Source organism: Pollicipes pollicipes, unplaced genomic scaffold (assembly GCF_011947565.3).
Source record: "Pollicipes pollicipes isolate AB1234 unplaced genomic scaffold, Ppol_2.1 Scaffold_4861;HRSCAF=5738_pilon_pilon_pilon, whole genome shotgun sequence".
Lineage (NCBI taxonomy): Eukaryota > Metazoa > Arthropoda > Thecostraca > Pollicipedomorpha > Pollicipedidae > Pollicipes > Pollicipes pollicipes.
Genome location: NW_023596571.1, coordinates 38,973 through 59,470, shown reverse-complemented (window position 1 = coordinate 59,470; position 20,498 = coordinate 38,973). Strand labels below are relative to the sequence as shown.

General features: G+C 55.9%; 1 protein-coding gene across 1 annotated transcript; it reads right to left on the bottom strand.

The window, feature by feature from the left end:
- Nucleotides 1-90: 90 nt before the first annotated feature.
- On the bottom strand, nucleotides 91-19,846 carry LOC119099662 (MAM and LDL-receptor class A domain-containing protein 1). Its single transcript, XM_037222727.1, has 13 exons — nucleotides 19,615-19,846; nucleotides 10,996-11,219; nucleotides 7,723-7,762; nucleotides 7,319-7,471; nucleotides 6,973-7,093; nucleotides 6,301-6,487; nucleotides 5,548-5,760; nucleotides 4,653-4,949; nucleotides 3,664-3,795; nucleotides 2,968-3,200; nucleotides 2,355-2,538; nucleotides 1,094-1,745; nucleotides 91-729 (listed from the first exon to the last, which is right to left on the bottom strand). The coding sequence occupies exons 2-13, from the start codon at nucleotides 11,212-11,214 to the stop codon at nucleotides 647-649; spliced, it is 2,514 nt and encodes an 837-aa protein (XP_037078622.1). The 5' UTR covers nucleotides 11,215-11,219; nucleotides 19,615-19,846; the 3' UTR covers nucleotides 91-646.
- Nucleotides 19,847-20,498: the final 652 nt, after the last annotated feature.

Below are 20,498 nucleotides of genomic sequence, written 5' to 3'. Positions count from 1 at the left end.
TTGACCTAAGTGAGCTCATGTACAGGTCAACACATCCTGTAAATTTGGTGTTTCTAGCTCTTTTAGTTCCCGAGATCTCAGGGGGCGCGGTCAAACTCACCGCCCACCCCACCCGAGCGAAGGGTATCTAGCCGGCCGCCCGGGTGCGTGTTAACGGATCGCCTGTTGGCTGCTGTGCTTGCTCGAATGGCATGAATAAGCTGCCTGCTAGTGTTACATGGGTTATTGGTACATGTTTATCCTACACGCTACGCAGGTGGCAACCATTTTAATGGTGTGGTAAATACAAATGCTCCCTGACACAGGTAAACGATGCCACTTAGGTAGCGCCGATTTGTCGGTGCGGCGACGCGAATCATGCTGATTTGTTGCCGTTTCTGCACAAGTATGCTGATTGGGTGACATCCAGACGCAAACCGCGCTGATTGACCGGAGGGCCCCGACGCGCGAGAGCTTCAATGGCTTGGTGTAGAACCGACTGCGCAACGTTCCGGCACATTTCACAGACGGTGTCTCGACTAGACGTCCCCATCGCACAGCCTCTCCTCAGGACCAGCGCCTTCCACCGATCAAGGCGACAAGGCCCTCCCTGACACCCTCTGCAGGTCTTCGAGCTGTTCTCCACGTGCGTCCGCGGCAGCAGGGATTACTGCTTGCTTTCACCCGAGTCGTCCTGGTTCTCGTTATCACCCGGGCTGTTCTGAGCAGGGGCGGCCGCCGGCGGGCGCACTGGTGGCACAGAGTTAGCACCTGTTACTCGTCCGCATCGATATGCAGAAAATGGCGAGGCAGACCCGGCAAAGTGCTAGGTATGTTGGATGGAGGGGATTCTTGTCGGTTATCTAGTAGTTACGCAAGGTAGGCGTGGAACAGACCACCCCCAGAATTAACCGAAATATAGAACGACGGCGTCTTCGTGCGTTGTATGCACATTTGTCCGGATGTCTGCAAATTTCTGTCCGAGCTATCAAAAGCTTTTTCGACCACACTCATGCCTAATGCGTTTGAGCAACGTATGGCTTTAGCCGGTAAAGTCGGTAGTCAAGATGGCCGGCGCGCTACCTGCTGGGTCACACGCGGGGAAGGTGCTTACCTCGACACGCGCCCGGCCTGACGGTGACGTCATCGAGGGCGAAGCCGCGGTCGCTGGCGCTGCCCTCGAACGTGACGCGGAAGCGACCGCTGTCGGCGGGCACAGCCGCCTCGCCGTTCAGCCACGTCATGCGACCGGCGTCGGCATCGGACGCTCGCAGCGACCACACCTCGCGCTCGTCGGCCTCGTCGTCGGCGCCCTCCCCCGCGTCGTCCTCCGTCGCCGAGACGAGCGAGTAGAGCACGCGCAGCCGCGCGGCAGACGAGTGCGAGATGGTCGCGAACCAGAAGCGGACGCAAGCGCGCTGCTCGCGGCCGTCGCCGAGGTCGAGCGGCGGTGACTGCAGACGTAGCCGCACCCGCCGGTCCTGCGGGCTGTACACGTCGAAGTAGAGGTAGCCGGTGGGCGCGCGGAATGTGTGATCGGCGAGCAGGAGCGGGCGCAAGAGCTCGCTCGCCGGCCGCCAGCGCTGCTGCGTCTCCGAGTCGGAGGTGGTGTTGCGCCAGCCGCACGAGCCCTGCTGGAAGTCGCATTCGCTGGCCGCCGCCGCCGACTGCGCCGGCTGCTGCTGGCACGCACCGTTTAGCAGGATGATGTCGTCCAGCGCGATCGTGCCCTTGGTGCTGCCGCCCCACGTGCCTTCAAACACGATCTGGGGAGGGGTCATTGTCGTTTTATTTTTTTGGAACACTCACCCCGTCAAAATGCTCATGAAGCGCGCTCTGTGTGATCAGGCGTGTAGCCAAGATTTCACTGAGGGGGACAAAGTTTTTCAGAGGAGCCGTACGACCTGGGAGGTAGGGTTCGTTCTGGGTCGAAGTTCGCTTTTGTTACCAGATTTCCGCACAGTTATTTAAACGAAGCACCATGGCAGACCAGGAAAACCACTCAACTGATCCAGGGCCACAAGCCGTTCCTGAAAGATGAAAAAACAATTCAGGATTGTTGAGTTCCATTTTCTCTAAAGTTATATTCAATGTCGCCGTTCGGGCGCCTGGGCACTAGAAGAAAGCTAAAAAATTAATTCAGGGTTGTTAAACTTACGTTTCTCTTAAGTTGTATTCAATGTCGTGCTTTGCCCGCCCGGGACCCTAGGTTTGCCTTCAGACAGCACGGACGTCGAATCCATTTTCTAGTTACGAATTCCTACGCGCTCGCTTTCTCCTTAAAAACCCCGCCGCTCGATTGGGCAGAACTGACACGGCTGCCCCCCCCCCCCCCCCCCCCCCCTCCCTCCAGCCCACCTCTCCAGCTGCCGTACCTTGTAGTCGCGCGTCATGGTTACGGGCGCCTGCCCCAACAGCCACTGCGGCTGCTGAGCGTTGTTGAGACGCCACAGCTGCACCGTCTGCTCCTTGCCTTGTTCGTCGGTGTATACGGCCGATGCCCTGAGGCTGCCCAGCCGGGCGCCCGCTGACCGGGGTACCAGCTCGTCCATGTAGTACCTGCATAACAAAAACAAATATTCAGACCATGACTCACGGTGCTGGGAAGGACTGTAACAAATTCGAGTGATTCGAAGTGAAAACCATTTTTATTTTCAATTCATCGTACGCGTTGCAATGGATTTCAGGGCGCTGCTAATGCAAGTTTTGAGTCACACGAGGGGAATTAGATAACATGTTCCTATTTTAGACTCCATGCTGCTATCTTTTCGCCGGTTCTCAGCACGAAGCTCAGCGTTTTCCCAAACTCGCTTATCTTGGCTTCAGAATTACCACCGCAATGGCTCGTCATGTCTCTTACCACCACCGCACTCTACAACAGCTTCACCTCTCGCCAAAATACCCCACCGTCCCCATCCCTGGTCGTGACATGACCTCAACCAATCAGCGTGCCCCACGTCGCCCTGCTGTCGGCCCACGGCGGCTCACCAGAAGGTCAGGCACTTGGCGCGTTCGCTGCCGGTGACGGGCGGTGAGGCGACGCTGCTGGTTTGTCCCGGCCGCTGCGGCCCGCTGTACACCAGGCTCATCATGTGGCCCGAGGGCAGCCGGAGCGTGTGGTCGGCGGCCGGTAGCGCGCCGTTGGCCGCCGGCACGCGCTCCCAGCCGCGCCGGCGCAGCCGCGAGTCAACCTCAGAGCTTGTCCAGCCGCAGTCGTCCACCTGGCGGCACAGATGTGAACTAGAGGTGGCTCGGACGGGCGCAGCCGTCACCTAGTTGGCAAAGACGTGAACGTGGCATGATAGCGATGTCATCAACGATGGCATAATAGAGGGGAAGAATCACAGGCAATGTGAGGCGAAGACCTACGTGAACTGCAGTAAGCGGTTGTCCGACTGGATTCTTCCCTGGGTGGATCCAGGACGCCTCTGGGGGTGCGATGTCGACTTGAAGGTCGATTCAGTTACGTTATCCTTATTTTTAAAGTCATCGAATTTCATCTCATTTGCTTCAATAATCATTCTAACACGAAATTTTCCCAGTTAAAGTGGCCCAGACTGTCTTCAGAGTTCAGGCGTGTGCCAACCTTGTCCCACTTTGGCCATCATCGAGGAGGCAGTGGCGTCCCACCCACCCCCTGGATCCAGTCATAGCTCTATCGGAGGCGTGTCTGACCCTGCCTACCTCGAAAGTGCATCCGATGGTCTCGACAGCGGCCACCTGCGGTGCCGCGGAGCACAGACCCGGCATCAGCGACACGTCGTCGATGGCGATGTCCCCCAGCCTCGTCGCACTGAGCTGCGCCTCGATCGCCAGCTGCCGGCAGGTGGCACTAGAGTAGGTTGTAGGTGGCGCCGTACCAGTCACCCCGTGCAGCAGCCGGGTCTTTGGCGGACCGGAGTATAAACAAAACCAGCATGACCTTTTGCGATGTGACTTTATCAATCTACTACCGCTTTGTTTGTTTTTTTCATTTATTCATTGTGCCTTACACAGGTGGCTTTGGGTTTAGAGTAAATGCTCACTAGGCGGAGCTGGACTGTGAATACTCCAAACCCATCGCCCGAGTTGTGCCGGCGCAGTATTACGACTGGACCGTCCTCCACCTGGCTAACGTTCATGGCTCAGCCGTCAGCTGACCTTTCCATGCCAGTCAGGAAAACAATGCGGCCTTCCGCGATCCGTGCCCAGTGCCCCTGCAGATCCAGCGTCTCTCCTAAGCCGCGGATACGGCAGGTGTTGATATTAATGCGTCAATTTTGCTACTACTCCATTTCCCTCATCGACAGTGGCGCCTCGCGCGCTTGAAATGGCCACAGAACGTATGCTGGATGAGCAAGCAGGATGTTTGCACCAGAAAACGGGGATTGTTCCGGATTTCCCCCGGCGGCTTTCTATATACGGTCCAACAAGCCACAACTCAGCCAACCAGTTGCACCGTCCGGAATTAATTTAAAAGAGTAGCCTGAAACAGAGCCGAGTGCTTGCATGACAGGCATCACGAGGGCTATGTGTCACGCGAAATGCATGCACTGTCATCATCAACACATGTCCTTTATGTACGTCGCGGCGAAAACGCCCTCACATTCATGTTAATTTGCAAATAAACTGCTATCGCGGCTGCGCCGGATGGAAACGCTCCCGGTCCAGTTTCCTGCCACCTCCTCACTCACCGTGAACGACCTGTCTGCCGCCACAGGCACCTGCCCCTGGTACCACTGTTTGCCGGCCGAGCCAGAGAGCCGCCAGAGCTCCGTCTCCTCGTCACCCTCGAGCCGTAGCACCCTGAGCGTGCCCACGCCCGAGCCGAACATGTAGGTCCAGAAGCGGAAGCAGAGCGGGCCGTCGGCGCCGGTGGCCGGCAGCTTGGGGCTGAGCAGACGCGACCGGTCACCGGGCTGACGCGGGAAGGCCGAGTTGGCGAAGGCGTAGCCGCCGGCCGTGCCGCCCAGCACCTCGCTGCCGTGGTCCTGCCGGCGGGCGGCGGGGCGTGAAGGATTGGGGAGGACGTAGGGTTTACCAGTGGTCTCATTTGTGTTCTACTGGACAGCGGTGTTGATCACTCCCTATCCCACGATCATGCAGGAAACGATTGACTTTATTTGTTGAAGTGATGGCATTTGTTTTACGTTAGCGGCACGGAGCGCTTGCCACCATGCCATTGTACCTAATAAATAAAATCGCACGATTTTCCGTTCGACAGATAGCAGCTTACGGGTGTTTTGAACTTGTCCCAAACTATTGATTACAGCCTCTTGATCAATAGTGAATAAAACTATAACTGATGAACCTCTGGAACGTTCTGAGACCGCCCACTCCACCTCGGCGTCTCACAAATTCTGCGCCTCCGTGCGTCGGCCGAGCGTACCGTGCGTCGGCCGAGCGTACCGTGCGTCGGCCGAGCGTACCGTGCGTCGGCCGAGCGTACCGTGCGTCGGCCGAGCGTGCCGTGCGTCGGCCGAGCGTACCGTGCGTCGGCCGAGCGTACCGTGCGTCGGCCGAGCGTACCGTGCGTCGGCCGAGCGTACCGTGCGTCGGCCGAGCGTACCGTGCGTCGGCCGGGCGTACCGTGCGTGGTCCCGTCTTTGGGGTGAGGCTGCCACGGCTGAGCGTCCATTGGAAGTCGTCGCTGTCGTCCTGGCGCCAGCCGCAGAGCCCGCCGTCGAAGGTGCAGTGGCCTCGGCAGGCGGCGCTCCTGACGGCCCTCACCGCATCGACGGCGACGTGGCCGCGGTACTCGCTCTCCGGCAGCCGGATGCGCGGGATCGCCTCAAACACCAGCTGGCGCCGAGCGGTGGCAGTGTCACGGCAGGGACGCACGGGGTCACGGCAGGAACCACAAGGTCACGGCAGGGACCACCAGGTCACGGCAGGAACGCATGGGGTCACGGCAGGGACGCACAGGGTCACGGCATGGACGCACAGGGTCACGGCATGGACGCACAGGGCCACAGTGGGGACACACGGGATCATGTTGTTTTGAAAAAGACCCCCGAGACGAACTTGACGCTTTACCGATATCCCCGAGTGTAGCATGGGCCGGAGTCCATACGTTCACACGTCCGCGCAGAACAGGTAAAACGCGATTCCGTGGACATAAACACAGCATGGGCACGGGCTCCAGTGACGTAGAGTGTGGTGCCGATGGTGATTACCGCAGTCTGCAAACAGCTTTGGTGTACGATCTCCCACTTGCCCTACCCCAACATCGCACTCGCCCATATCTATCGGTCGCGGCTGTTTTCGCTATCGTTCAGTCTCTGCCGCTGGGCGGAATGAGAAGGGAAGGCTGAAGTCTCCACGGCCAATAGCACCGCTGACCTTGTACTGGCCGCCGTAGCTGTAGAGCAGCATGACCTGTTGCCAGCCCTCGTCCGACTCGGCGCTGCTCCAGAGCACCAAATCCTGGCGGTGATCCGCCGGAGCGCCCTGCTTCTCCTCTTCGCCGACAGGGTGCAGCACCAGCCGCAGCCGGTCGGCGCTCAGGCCCAGTATGTTGTATTGGAACCTGGCGGAAGAGCAGCGGCCCCAGTTACAAAGAACATTGCACTTACTTGCTATGAATACATCGCCGCGCGTTCTCTTCTCGGGGAGCTTAGGCTAACATTTCAAACGAATTGTTTTTTCATGAAATATACTAGTTGGCAACGGAAAACTTTGCATCTTAGAAGCAGCATTTCACTGCGCTGATGGTTTTGCTCTGATTTAACCAGATTTTACCAGCAGTAAGTTGCGTATTTATTTAACATGTAACCTCGATCGCATCGTAAAACCTGGTTGCCGAATTCTGAGACTTTTTTACGCATGCTTGAAGCGACTTTGGTCAACAGATTTAATCTAATTTTTGTGTGTGGGACGCATGTGAGCTGGAGTGAGTCTAGAGCGTAAGAGCTTGGTGGATATTGCATGCGGGAATGCACTCGCCTTTATTTCCACGCTTCTGCAGCTCAAGAATTTCCCATACGACCGCGTTTGGCCCCGGCGACCACCTACCGGATGCACTGTCCGCCGGCTGGTGTCGGCGGCCGCAGGGGGCTGCGCAGCAGGGCCGACTCCGTGTTGACACCGCTCGAGCGCTCCGGACGATGAGACGTCTCGAAGAGCGCGTACCCGCCTGCCGAGACATGGTGAGATTGGTCGGAGGGCGGGCACGTGGAAGCAGTGGGCATGTGTCGTTCTAGTGTGCGGATGCTTGTGTTCCTATCTCTCTTCCCCCTTGCTCCAACCGTTCTCCGACTTCGACTACCGCAGCCTCTTGCCCAAAAACTCCCCATTCCTTGTCCGGGCCCCTTTTCCACGTCCCAGAGCTTTTTTCTCGTCTGCTCCCTCCTGTCCTCACCGTCCTCGCTGTCCTCGGCGTCCGCGTGCGGTCCTCCCAGCCAGTTGCCGAAGCGGCCGGTCGTGGCTCGCCACGTCAAGGTCGACCCCTTCTGGTTGGTGTAGTCGCACAGGGTGGCTTCGTCAGCGCGGCCAAAGTCACATTCCAGGCTGCCTGCCGACGTCAGGAATGAAGCTTACACATCTGAGCTAGTTGTCAGTGATGCCTGCAGGTTATGCTGCGGTCACAATGCTCATTGCAGCACCGGCTCCGAGCCCGTGACGGCTGACTAATTATGCTGCTCGACGTCTCGACGTTTATGTTGCGCATTAATTGATTCCATCTACCATTTAGCTTGATTAGCAAGCTGTAGCTGAAATCAATTTTAACAGGGGTGGCGCTGGTGATAACCGACATACCCGTACCTTCCTGATCCGAGCCCGCCACTGGCCTGGTCGGACTCCCCTGGAAACAAGGACAGGAGCATCTCAACTTTTGGCTCACAGATCAACAAAATGATTTCTGTATCAAACAATGTCGTACCACACTTTCGAGTAAACGCCCCTGCAGATCAGCTGGGGACTGCTGACAGCAGACTGCTGTCTGCCGCTGGTCCCGCCTGGTCTGCAGGTACCGTGATGGCGTGATGGCGTCTGCAGGTACCGCGATGGCGTGATGGCGTCTGCAGGCGGCGTGATGGCATGGGTCACTGCCTCCAGACCGCGCGGCGTACCCACGGCATCGACCGCGGCGGGCAGAGGCCTGACGTGCTGGCCACGGCCGCGTTCCCACACAGCACGCCCACGCATGACCATTATCGTCCATGGGGTGCGCCCTGTACAGACCGCCTACTCCAGGGTCAATGAACCAAGCGGTCGTCTGCGCTGTCTGCACGCGGCCTGGGCGGGGTACGCGTGGGATGTGGTGACTCTCACGGCATCAGTCGTCAGGGATGGTGCCTGAACACCGGCAAAGGGGACACTCTTAAGGAAGATGCGGCCATTGTCTGGGTAGCTGGTGACTAGGTTAGCTACCAGCGGCAACCTAAATTCACCAACTTGTCTGATACCGGTCTGGCTTTAACCGTCGCGCTGACATGGCTTTCTGAGCCCCCCCCCCCCCCCCCCCTCCCCCTCCCCCTCCCCTCTCCCCGTTAGGCCAGCTATGTGTGTCACGGTCCGGTAATAGAGCCACCGACCTTGAACTTTTAACGAAGTACAAGCATCCTGTTGACGCGCCACCGTCACCTATGCTGAAACCCATTTCGATACGTGCAGCAGTGCGTTCACATTGTGCTAGATCCAGGGCCTTGGCGTTGTGCGCGGCTCGCGCATCTCGCACTGCAGCGAGCTCGTCAACACACGCGCATCCAGCCGGCACGGGCCGCCAGTTTTGGCAGGTGGCTCTGTTATTTGGGGACGGAGTCTATTGTTTTTGATGGTTTGTTTTTTATTGAATATTGTCTCCCAGCGATTGATGAGATCCAGTGAAAGATGCACGCAACGATTTAGGTACGAACGCACGTGATGGGCATAATGGGCCGGCGATCTGCACACCCTCATGGAGTGCGCTGCGGCGCCCAGTGGCGCACGCCTAAGGTCTAAAGTGCGCATCGTAGCTGAAGTCCTGGTGGCGGCCAAAGATATCATGGGGAGTCTGTTTTGGGTCAGCAAGGGATATGCACCAAGATAGCTAACCTTCAAACGCAAACTCCTTAAAAATGCATCTCAGGTATTCTAATGCCCATGAGTTGTGATGCCTAGGCTTTCGACTCAAGTGATGTTATCTGTCTTATGTTATAAGCGAAACATGTAGCGTGTGGCGGTGAAAGCATTGTCGGTCGGCCACCTGCAGCAGAGGAGCCTTAGTCGTGACGGCCGCTGACCGCCGAGAATCATCATGTACGAGTGTACCCGTCTATGTAAAAGAAACGTGATTCCGACATATTCCCAGCACGGAATGACGCCTCTTTTACAAAGGTGGGTCATGGTCTGTGCCAGCCTTCTGGTGATGAGGCTTCCCAAAAATGACGTCACTTCTCTGCGAGCGCATTACATATTTAATGGTTCAGTCTATCTCCAACGGGCTGACAACAAAAAACGAAAAGCATTGCAATCGGCTATTTATAACAGCTTTCACCCAAGTGCATGGTCATTCTTATTTTACTACTATTATATTACCATATTATTTGTATTATTATCATCATCATTATAACGCTAAATGTCACGATAAAAGTACCACGAAATGTGGCCTTACAAATCCAAAGCGTCACCTGTAAGGAGGCTATTGAGCTAAGAACTCTAATGACAAGAAGCTATCGAAACCGTTAAACGACGATATCGTTGAAGCTATCTAAATCGCCAGTGATAGCCCCTCACACTTCCAGTGAGAAGCCGTCCAAGCTGGCAGTGAGAAGTCCTTCCAATCGTCAATGGAATTTCGTCTTCCCTGTCAGCGGGTGACTGAAGGCCCACCCCTATGGCGTCGCCTCTCGAGCCTCCGCCCGCTCTTCGCGACAGTCTTGAGCCTCGTCCGTACCCTGTTCGGTGGTGTCGGGTCGGCTTGTACATCGTTCAGTGACGTCGGATCGGGTCCGTACCTTGTTCAGTGGTGTCGGGTCGGTCCGTATCTCGTTCAGTGACGTCGGATCGGGTCCGTACCTCGTTCGGTGACGTCGGGTCGGTCCGCATCTCGCTCGGTGACGTCGGATCGGGTCCGTACCTTGTTCGGTGGCGTCGGGTCGGTCGGTATCTCGTTCAGTGACGTCGGATCGGGTCCGTACCTCGTTCGGTGACGTTGGGTCGGCCGGTATCTCGTTCAGTGACGTCGGATCGGGTCCGTACCTCGTTCGGTGACGTTGGGTCGGCCGCTATCTCGTTCAGTGACGTCGGATCGGGTCCGTACCTCGTTCGGTGACGTTGGGTCGGCCGGTATCTCGTTCAGCGACGTCGGATCGGGTCCGTATCTCGTTCGGTGACGTTGGATCGGCCGCTATCTCGTTCAGTGACGTCGGATCGGGTCCGTACCTTGTTCGGTGGTGTCGGGTCGGTCGGTATCTCGTTCAGTGACGTCGGGTCGTGTCCGTACCTCGTTCGGTGACGTCGGGTCGGTCCGTATCTCGTTTAGTGACGTCGGATCGGGTCCGTACCTTGTTCGGTGGTGTCGGGTCGGTCGGTATCTCGTTCATTGACGTCGGATCGGGTCCGTACCTTGTTCGGTGGTGTCGGGTCGGTCGGTATCTCGTTCAGTGACGTCGGGTCGTGTCCGTACCTCGTTCGGTGACGTCGGGTCGGTCCGTATCTCGTTTAGTGACGTTGGATCGGGTCCGTACCTTGTTCGGTGGTGTCGGGTCGGTCCGTATCTCGTTCAGTGACGTCGGATCGAGTCCGTACCTCGTTCGGTGACGTCGGGTCGGTCCGTATCTCGTTCGGTGACGTCGGATCGGGTCCGTACCTTGTTCGGTGGTGTCGGGTCGGTCGGTATCTCGTTCAGTGACGTCGGATCGGGTCCGTACCTCATTCGGTGACGTCGGGTCGTGTCCGTACCTCGTTCGGTGACGTCGGGTCGGTCCGTATCTCGTTTAGTGACGTCGGATCGGGTCCGTACCTTGTTCGGTGTTGTCGGGTCGGTCGGCATCTCGTTCATTGACGTCGGGTCGGGTCCGTACCTCATTCGGTGACGTCGGATCGGGTCCGTACCTCGTTCGGTGATGTAGGGTCGGGTCCGTCGCCAGAGCCCTCGTCTGCCTGGCGCCGGCTGCGGCTCGCCCCATCCTCGCTCAGCAGTTCGTCCTCCGACAACGAACCCAGCAGCGCCCCCAGGTCCTCGTCCTCTGGCGTGAGCTCTCCCAGCGCCGGCGTCACCAGCAGCGCCGGGAGCAGCGCGGCTGACAGCACCTGCTGCAAACTCGGCCGCATTTCGCCTTGAAACAGGAAAAGAAACGGGTGACAGGATGATGTGTTTGCTGGCCCGTTTCTGATGGTGATTTGCTTGCTTATCGCTGAGTTTGGGTGCAACGTCTTTAGACAGGACACTGCGTAAAGCGACGTCGCATCCTCTAAAGAGGCGGTAGACTTGACTTTGCATCTCCTGCGATCGGTGACGGATTCCCCATGTGTTTCGCTAGGTTTCCTATTCCTGTGGCTACGACGCCACTGACATTCGTCAGTATGGCGATTTGGCTCCAAATGCCTCATTGACTCATGCAGCCACGCCATCTGTCGGCCGCCCCCCGCGGCATACCCGCCGACCCGCCCGCGCGTTTGTGACCGGCCACGAGCGGGGGCGGCGGGGCGGCGCCGCGGGGCGAGCACCACCGCTGCAGGCCGATCAGCAGATAGACGCCGCGGCGCAGGGACACACCCCGACCGCTGCGGCGCCGCCGGCCGCCACCGCAGCCGGAAAAGCGGAGCGGCTGCGACATTGGTAACCTGGAGGCAATCTGCTTTTGTCCAGGCGCAAGCGTGTGGTTTTCTGCGCTAGCTTCTTGTTTGTGATCTCAGCCGGGCGTATTATTCCCTGCCATTTGAAATGGAGCGTGCGGTGGTGGTGAAGGGCATACATGTATCTCACTTAGTACGGTCTGACTCCATTTTACCTGGAACGCTCGATCAGTGAACAGAGCATACCTGCAAGGTGCGGGGATGAAAGTGAACAGGACTTCGGCGGTCCCGTTCACTTGTCCTGCACACTCAGGGCCTGAGAACGGGATGGGAGGGGTGAGTGACGGACAGTCGGCTCCGTTGGGACCTCGGGCTGCTGGCAACCGGTGGGATCGGGTTACTGAAAATGGACCAGTCCAGAGGGTAGTGGCAGGGCCAGTTACTGAAAATGGACCGGTCCAGAGGGTAGTGGCAGGGCCAGTTACTGAAAATGGACCGGTCCAGAGGGTGGTGGCAGGGCCAGTTACTGAAAATGGACCGGTCCAGAGGGTGGTGGCAGGGCCAGTTACTGAAAATGGACCGGTCCAGAGGGTAGTGGCAGGGCCAGTTACTGAAAATGGACCGGTCCAGAGGGTAGTGGCAGGGCCAGTTACTGAAAATGGACCGGTCCAGAGGGTAGTGGCAGGGCCAGTTACTGAAAATGGACCGGTCCAGAGGGTAGTGGCAGGGCCAGTTACTGAAAATGGACCGGTCCAGAGGGTGGTGGCAGGGCCAGTTACTGAAAATGGACCGGTCCAGAGGGTGGTGGCAGGGCCAGTTACTGAAAATGGACCGGTCCAGAGGGTAGTGGCAGGGCCAGTTACTGAAAATGGACCGGTCCAGAGGGTGGTGGCAGGGCCAGTTACTGAAAATGGACCGGTCCAGAGGGTAGTGGCAGGGCCAGTTACTGAAAATGGACCGGTCCAGAGGGTAGTGGCAGGGCCAGTTACTGAAAATGGACCGGTCCAGAGGGTGGTGGCAGGGCCAGTTACTGAAAATGGACCGGTCCAGAGGGTAGTGGCAGGGCCAGTTACTGAAAATGGACCGGTCCAGAGGGTGGTGGCAGGGCCAGTTACTGAAAATGGACCGGTCCAGAGGGTAGTGGCAGGGCCAGTTACTGAAAATGGACCGGTCCAGAGGGTGGTGGCAGGGCCAGTTACTGAAAATGGACCGGTCCAGAGAGTAGTGGCAGGGCCAGTTACCGAAACGGGGTCATCTGGCCTTTACCTGATCATCAGAGGGACCAGGTAGACGCCAGTCACCAAAACGGGGAGAAACTGTTTATAGCGTGTTTGGCATGTATGACTGAGCTGTCAAATGACCTGAGCTATTTTGGAGCGGGGGCAGGCGGCAAGGACACACGGTCAAGTCAGCGATGGCTGCGCGAAGTCACTGATGCGGGCGTTCGCTCGCGAAGTACTAATCCCGAAGGAAGGCCTGATTGCTGTCATCTTGTGTCTCGTGAATGCCCCACAAGCCTACATGCCCTATAGGCAGCCACACCACTCAGGTGGCTGATACCATTACTCAACAGGCAACACAAATTCACTGTCCCTCCACAAGAAATGCTCCAAATGCGTCGCTCAAGCATCTCCCTGCAATCCACCGCGCGGTCAGTAATGTCAGTAGCTTGCAATGCTGATAAGTTGGCCTCACGTTTGTGTGGGAGCACCAGAAGTAGTCCCAAAACCCAGGTAGTGGCTGCTCCCGCTGGCGGCGGAACGCGTGGGGTAACGCAAACTGGCTGTGTGTAAGCGCCCAGTTCTGTGGCATCAGTGGGCGACACACCGTAATGATCAGCCCGCGCCCCGGAGCGCCGGCGTAACACGGGTAGTACATCCGGGGACGGCAGCGGATCCGGCAGCGCCCAAGGCCGTCATCCTCCATCCCAGCGCGGGCCCATCGACCAGCGCGGCAGCTGAAGGTTTAGAGATATGTTATGGTGGCATTATGTGGTTATGGAAAAGAGACCTGATACGGTAGAGCTGCGTTATCGCTGTGAAAAGTGGAACTGATGAGAAGACATGCCGTGCTGCTGTCAATCCGACCTCATTGAAGCTCACATCAGCTCGTACGATTTCCGGAAGAAATGACTGTAAAACAACTAGGTATTCCGGTTGCAAGCAAAGTGACGGGCTTGCAGCAAGTCCTATCCCCACTACCGGAAATTGTCCAATAGAGGGCCCTGAGCGATGATTCTGTCTCCTGCTTTGCGGTTTGTTCTGCGTGAGGCCGCGTACCGAACTTACCTTCACGTCAACTGATCGGCGAATGTTGTGGCTTCGGTGGCCCTGCCCGGGGAGGCTCGTCACACTTCTGACGGGCCTGTGTCTCTGCCATCGCTGATCTCTGCACCGCCATGCAGCGTTTGCCAATAGCAGTCATAATGAGTTCAACAGGTCACGTGTAGCTTTCATGCCACCTATGGTGCCAAACTTCAATGTGTCCTTCGATTAGCAAAACGCACAAATTCCAAACTGTGAGAGAACTGCACGGTATAGACCGGCATTGATCCAGACCTCCGCGATTTAGCATCGCCGTCACATGAGACCGACACCGTTCGACGGAGAAGAGACCGCCTAGTCGTACGGCAAGGCGGGAGTTCAGCCGTGCAGTCCGTCACGTGCCAGGAAAACTAACTTATTATTCTGTTCCCTGGTGCTAGCCAGCCGGTGTCAGATGCGCAGACGGAAACGATAAATTTTGATTAGCGTGCGGTTTATTTGATTGTAGTGAGCGTGGTCATGCAAAACACGAATATTTGGGTGGGAATTTGGCACAGTTGGTTGGAATTTATGTCCGTGCGATTTGCATGACCCAGTCTCCCTCGGTTGAGCTCACTACATGTTTCATTCGATAGTGGTCACGAGGAATGCGGCGCTGCTCGTTCTCCTTCCAATCCCCTCCTGACACCTCCGAACGTGGGGATGTGTGGGGATATTTTCGTATTTCACACTTATTTACATTTTTTTCTTTTTTTAGTACAAACAGTACATCAATTATACTTTTGCGACACCACGAATGATTTTCGAATGCAAGTGGTGTGAGATGCGAGGTCCTAATGGTAGGCCTCAGGTCAAATGTGTGTGTTTTTTTTAATGACAATGTAGTCATAAAAATTGTAGATCACCTGCTAAAGTCGGGTTGCCGAGAACGGCAAACTTACTATTGAACAAGCCACTATTTTTTGGTCTGCCTCTTTGTCTCAAATATTGCTGTGATGTTGCCGTTTTAGGCCGAATGAATCACACGAACTGCCGCAGTTGCGATCACATCGCACCGTTGCAGAATGTGTTATCCTTAGATGAATTAACCAGCCTCGTGACTCGGCTACCCGTCTCTTGGTCCCCCTCCACAGCGTACCACCGGCCCCGCTGTGGACAGGTCAGAATTGTCGCACGGGCCGGACCGGCCCCTCCCTCTCATGGCCCACAACGCCCCCCCTCCCCCCCCCCCGTACCACGTGTCCCGCTGGGGACAGCTTAGAACCTTCCCCGGGCAAGCTGCCCCATACACGCAGTCGGGGTCACGGTGACATCACCAACGTCGGTGACGTCGTCGGGGCGTGGATCGAGGCGCTCGGAGCCCGCCCACACTGCCAGCACGACTGTCGGGGGTCAAGGTGGACCCATCGTGGTCGCTGTGCCTGCTGGTGCCGGGCGCTGGCCGGGACAGTCCAACCATCGTGACTGGGCTGCTCGCACCAGACGCGCGGCACGCTGATCAAGGCTACGCGACCGCGGGGCTGCGGTCTCGAGCCCTTCCGGTCTGCGAGCCCGCCCAGCCGCCATGAGTTGCAGGTCGCCCAGCGGCCCCGCGCGAGTCCAGCGGGGGTCAGACGCCTAACGGTGCAGTGAACACCTGGGGAAGCCGGGGAGGCAGCCGGCGGGGATAACACCTGGGAGACAGCGAGGCAAATGGCGGGACAGCTGGGACAGCTGCCACACAACTGGAACTGACGCCACAGGCGGCGGACCGCGGCTGCCGCCACCAGCCTCATCCTACCCCGGCTGGAACCCGGTCAGCCGTGGCGAGGCCGCTAATTCGACGCCCGTGATCCCAGGTAATGACGGCGGCCCGGCGGACGCGCCCCACACCTGCGGCCGTCACGTGCTCCCTGCAGCGGCTGATGGCCGCCCGACCGCGGGCCTCTCGCGATGTTAGCGGGTGGGGGGGGGGGGGGGGGGCAGCTCTATCAGCGGCCGGGTGTCCCCGCAGGGATTAGCGGAGACGCACGCTGTACATAGGCTTGTTTTTGCTTGAATTTTGTGTTGAGGTAACTAAAAGAAGCTTCCCTTTTATTCAGCATTCACTCTGAGATCAAACGTTCCTGGTCAATCACGCACTACTAAGCCTTGCCTGCCTTCATCTGTAGATTTGCCCATGGTTTGATTAACACGACATTCAGCGAGTCGCTATGGACTGATGTAGAAGTGGTCAAATGCATCTAAAGTGTGACCAACACCTGACGGACAGGGTGTCCACACACGAAATAGTGTGCCGGAAGTCCAGCCAACTAACACTAATCGCTCAGTCCCCTCGGCGCTCCATTTTCACCGTTATTTCCGGAACTGGGGATTGGTGCCTGGGTTGAACGTCCCACGCTGAATAATTAGCATCACAAACAAGCTGATGTAAAGGAAACGAGGCATGGTGTGATTTGCACGCGCAGAAACGAATTGCTTTAAAACGAAGCGTTTTCAGTGTCAGTGGCTCAAATGCTGCAAATCGATCCGTCGCTAGCTAAGAGGACGTCGTCGTGGCGTAACAACTCGTTCAAACGAAACCGCAGGAGTTTGCTGTGCACCATCGCGCGAAAGGACTCTTACAACAGCATTAAGATCATACAGCACAAATGTGGCAACAGACCCTTATACCGACGTCACAATGATGAGGCGGAGATAGGAGCGGACAGCTTGGGGAGACGGTCTCCTTAGTGAGTTCGTTTAGCTTGGCCAAAAAAGCATGATTCCTTCTAACCACGTGTAGAGAGCTCAATTCGCTGAATAGCCCTAATCTTTGTCGCGACCGTTGCAGATCAATGCCAGCCTGGTTTAAAGTATAAATGGCTTTGGATAAGCTTTTCTCATCCTTTTGAAAGTATATGAATCATGCTGACTTGAAATAGTGTTATCTGTGCATAATAAAAAAACGAAACTTATTTTGCTCACAAATAGTCGATTTGAAATCTGTTGACGGGATCCGACGAGCCTACCAAACGAAATGTAGTTTAAAAATGTGCTTCAAGATTTACGGATTAATAAGGCCGCAAGATGTTACAAGTTGGCATCGCGAGGGTTTCGTTTCTTGTTCGGCTTCTACGGCATCCAGGGAAGTATGGTATAGATGACGAGGTCAAACCTGTACATAAACAAAGGTGAAATACGTAGGTAAAGTACGGGAAAAATACATCACAAGCATGCACTCCACCCACCAACCCTTCACGTCTGTGCTTTTGGCAATTTCCTGACTGTGGAGCCTGTTTGTCGTGCGTGGTGCGCTCTGTTCGTCAAGACCCTTGATTGGCCTAGTGACCGTCTGCTTGACTCCACTCTGTTGACTGGCACCTTTGGCTGGCTGCAGCACCCGCAGGTCGGTACCTTTGCCGGCTGCCCAAGATGGCCAGCCGCCTGCGACACATTACTGGCCATGAGGTCATGACCAGGGCGTCACTTTATATAATTCTGAGGGCAGAGCCCCTCCTTCCAAAGCTCCTCTGAGCCCCTCAACGCATGTGAGCAAAGAAGGAATACTGGCCCAAAAAGATAAAGAACAATTATCTTAGCCACTGGTTTGCTAGGTAGCAGGTACCCAAACCAAGCATCATTTTCATTATCATGTTAGTTTTGTGCCAAAAAGTATTTTCAGGTACGTTGTGTTTGTTATGCTAACTCCTTCATGTGTTGAACCAGTCTGAAAATGTTTGACAATTTTTTTTCTTCAAATGATAACGCCGTATTGTGATAAAGAACAATTGACTGCAAAATGCAACAGCTATTTAAAGTACGGGGTGGCCCAGATAAAAGCTAAGGCATGTGTTTCCCAACGGTGGCATGCCGCATAATCTTAGCTGTGGTGGTTATAAAACACGATCAGCGACAGCAGTGGTCACCAGCGATCCCTTAATAAGATTTACTAAGAAGTTTTGTTGTGAGCTTAGCCCCATTATGAGCTTTTCACAACAAGACAGCCCGCAAAAAAACTTGAAAAGGGATGTCATTTCTCTTCAGGGAAGCAATTTGGAGCCTGAGAAATAATTGTTTAATATTTATTTCGGCATTAACATCGAGGAAGTAAATTCAAATGGCCGAAATCCCCGTAAGAAATCAAGTCTTCGGGGCGGGTTCCGTCAACCCTTCCGGACAGGCCACCCAGCAGAGGTTAGAAGGTGGTATCCCTGGTCCTGACTTATGATGAGTTTATGGACCGCACCTCTTAAGCGCGGTCGTCACTCTGCACTACATGACCCGCTGTGCGTAATGCCTGTGATGGCCCGTCCGCGGAGCCTGACTTGTTTCATGTCCCCCACTCGACCCACTGGGCCGTCTCCTCTGCGACAGCTGCTAGTGACATGAACATGTGCTGATGGGATGTGTGCTGGCAGCACAAAAGATGTGCTATGTGGAATGTGTAAAACATGCGCTGGGAGCACAGAGTCCGTTATATTTCATCACGCTTAGTAGAATGATAGTCAAAAAACCGTGCCTCACAACAGGAAGCGTGTTTCCGTGTGTTCCATCGGTCCACCAAAGCGTGAGTGATTCATCACTTATCTGCAACTGATTAAACGAAATTAGCTTTGCAATTACGTGACTAGGGTCTTGCAAAGGACGACACGTCAGTAACACCACCAAAATGTTAAGGTCATCCGCATATGAATTCCCTGCCACGTCGGTATTGAAGGCAACGAAAGAGCAGACGCCGCGGCAAGAGCAGCGGCATGTCGAGATCGGCCCTCCCCATCAGGTCACCGACCTGCTGGTGGGTGACCTGAAGTCGGCAGTTTCCAGGACAGTCGTGACTGGCGGCAAAATGGTTTTGGCAAAATGAATAACGCATTCGAGACCATCAAAACACTGCTTGGAGAATGGGAATAGTCGCATCGGAGTATGAAGTTTGTGGAAAAATCGCCGGCTGCCGCTTGAGCACATGTTGTGACAGTTTTTACATGCTCGCCCTCTTGGCCCGCATTTGCTTTAGATATCTTGATAGCCGTCCAGCCGTATGGGCATTTGGATCGACGTGTGAGGCAGTATTTGAACGACACAGTACAGACTGAGTGACATGCGGATGACAGTTGTTGAGAGGGTGCAAAATGGTCACACAGTCGATGCGCCCTTTAACATTAAATAGTTTAATCAACCAGAGCATAACACCAGGTTGTCTCCTTACCTGAATCGAGAAAGCATTTTGCTTTATGTTATGCATGCACGGATTATTCTCCTTTAATTTCGTTGGAGTTACAATTTTCAACATGACTGTGTTCATCAATCAAAAACCAGGTCAAAAGGTTATCTTTCACCTCCTCTGGCATGCGCTTAAACAGGAATAGGGAAGCCAGTTGACAGCATACAAGCGTAGAAAATTAATTTGTTCACCATGGACCGATGTCATTGTTTCAGCAAGAGTAGCCACCCACGACTAAACGTTTGCGACTGCGCACGTTAGATGTGACGCAGTTATTCACCGATCAAAAGCCTTTTCGCACACATGCCGATATGCTCCAACCAACAATTCAAGTGCGTACTCCAAACAGGATAATTATCTGGCGTACTGAACGACGCGTGGGCAAGCGATCCCGCACTCGCGCCGGGCAGCAGGGGACCGCTGCCGTCTCCAGAGAGCGGCGCGTCGGCCGCTGCGCCGTCCGCGTGCCGACGGTGCGGGTCTGCCTACCTCCGCGCCGGCCGGGCGCGCGCCGAGCAGTCGCCGGCGGAGTCGGCCTGTCCCGAGGTCGTCTGTCCACTGCTGCACCAGGCGGCCCCGTCACCGTCAGCCTGCCCAATCCGGGAGCCGTCACTGTCACCAGAGCGGCCGGTGGATGGTACGCCGCCGCACGCGGAGCCGCACCGAACAGCGCAGGCGGGAGCTGGGCCACGTGTGGACGGACTCGTCACCGTCACCGCCGCTCTCGCTGCTGGCGCCACCGGCCGACTGCTGGCCGCCCCGCCCCCCCCCCCCCTACCCCTCCCCTGGCTGGAATGCGCCAGGCCCGCGGTATCCATGGCGACCCCCGGCGTGTGATGGCCATAAATAATTACGCTCGTTGACGATCCGCGCCAAATGCTATTGTGAGACCCTGTGATTATCACAGCGGGGTGTTAGCTTGTCCATGTAAGTGACACCTTTTTTTAGTAAGCAGAATGCTAGAACGCATTGTCGTATCATGCGTAAACGGCACTTTGAGCAGTATGCGTATCTTTTTCTGAGCGTTGTAATCCCGTATGCACAGATGATACAGCATGCGTGGTGTCAGCGTGTTGTGTTCAACCGTATATGGGTTTTAGAACCCGGTCTGTTATGTAACGTGTCGCATGGGTTCATTGCCCATCACACGTGCGATATTGCAAAATCCATACACGTAGATGCAATATTATAATAACCGGATCCATCATATACGCGGCGTAACAAGAGCGGTCTATCTAAAACAGCAAGCATAATTGATTGGCTCCGTTATAACCGCGTAGACCATGTGTGTTCCGTGAGTCGGACAAACGTTTCCTAAGTCCTGGAAAAAGTGCACGCCCACCCCTCAAATAATTTGCAAGTCCGAGAAATTA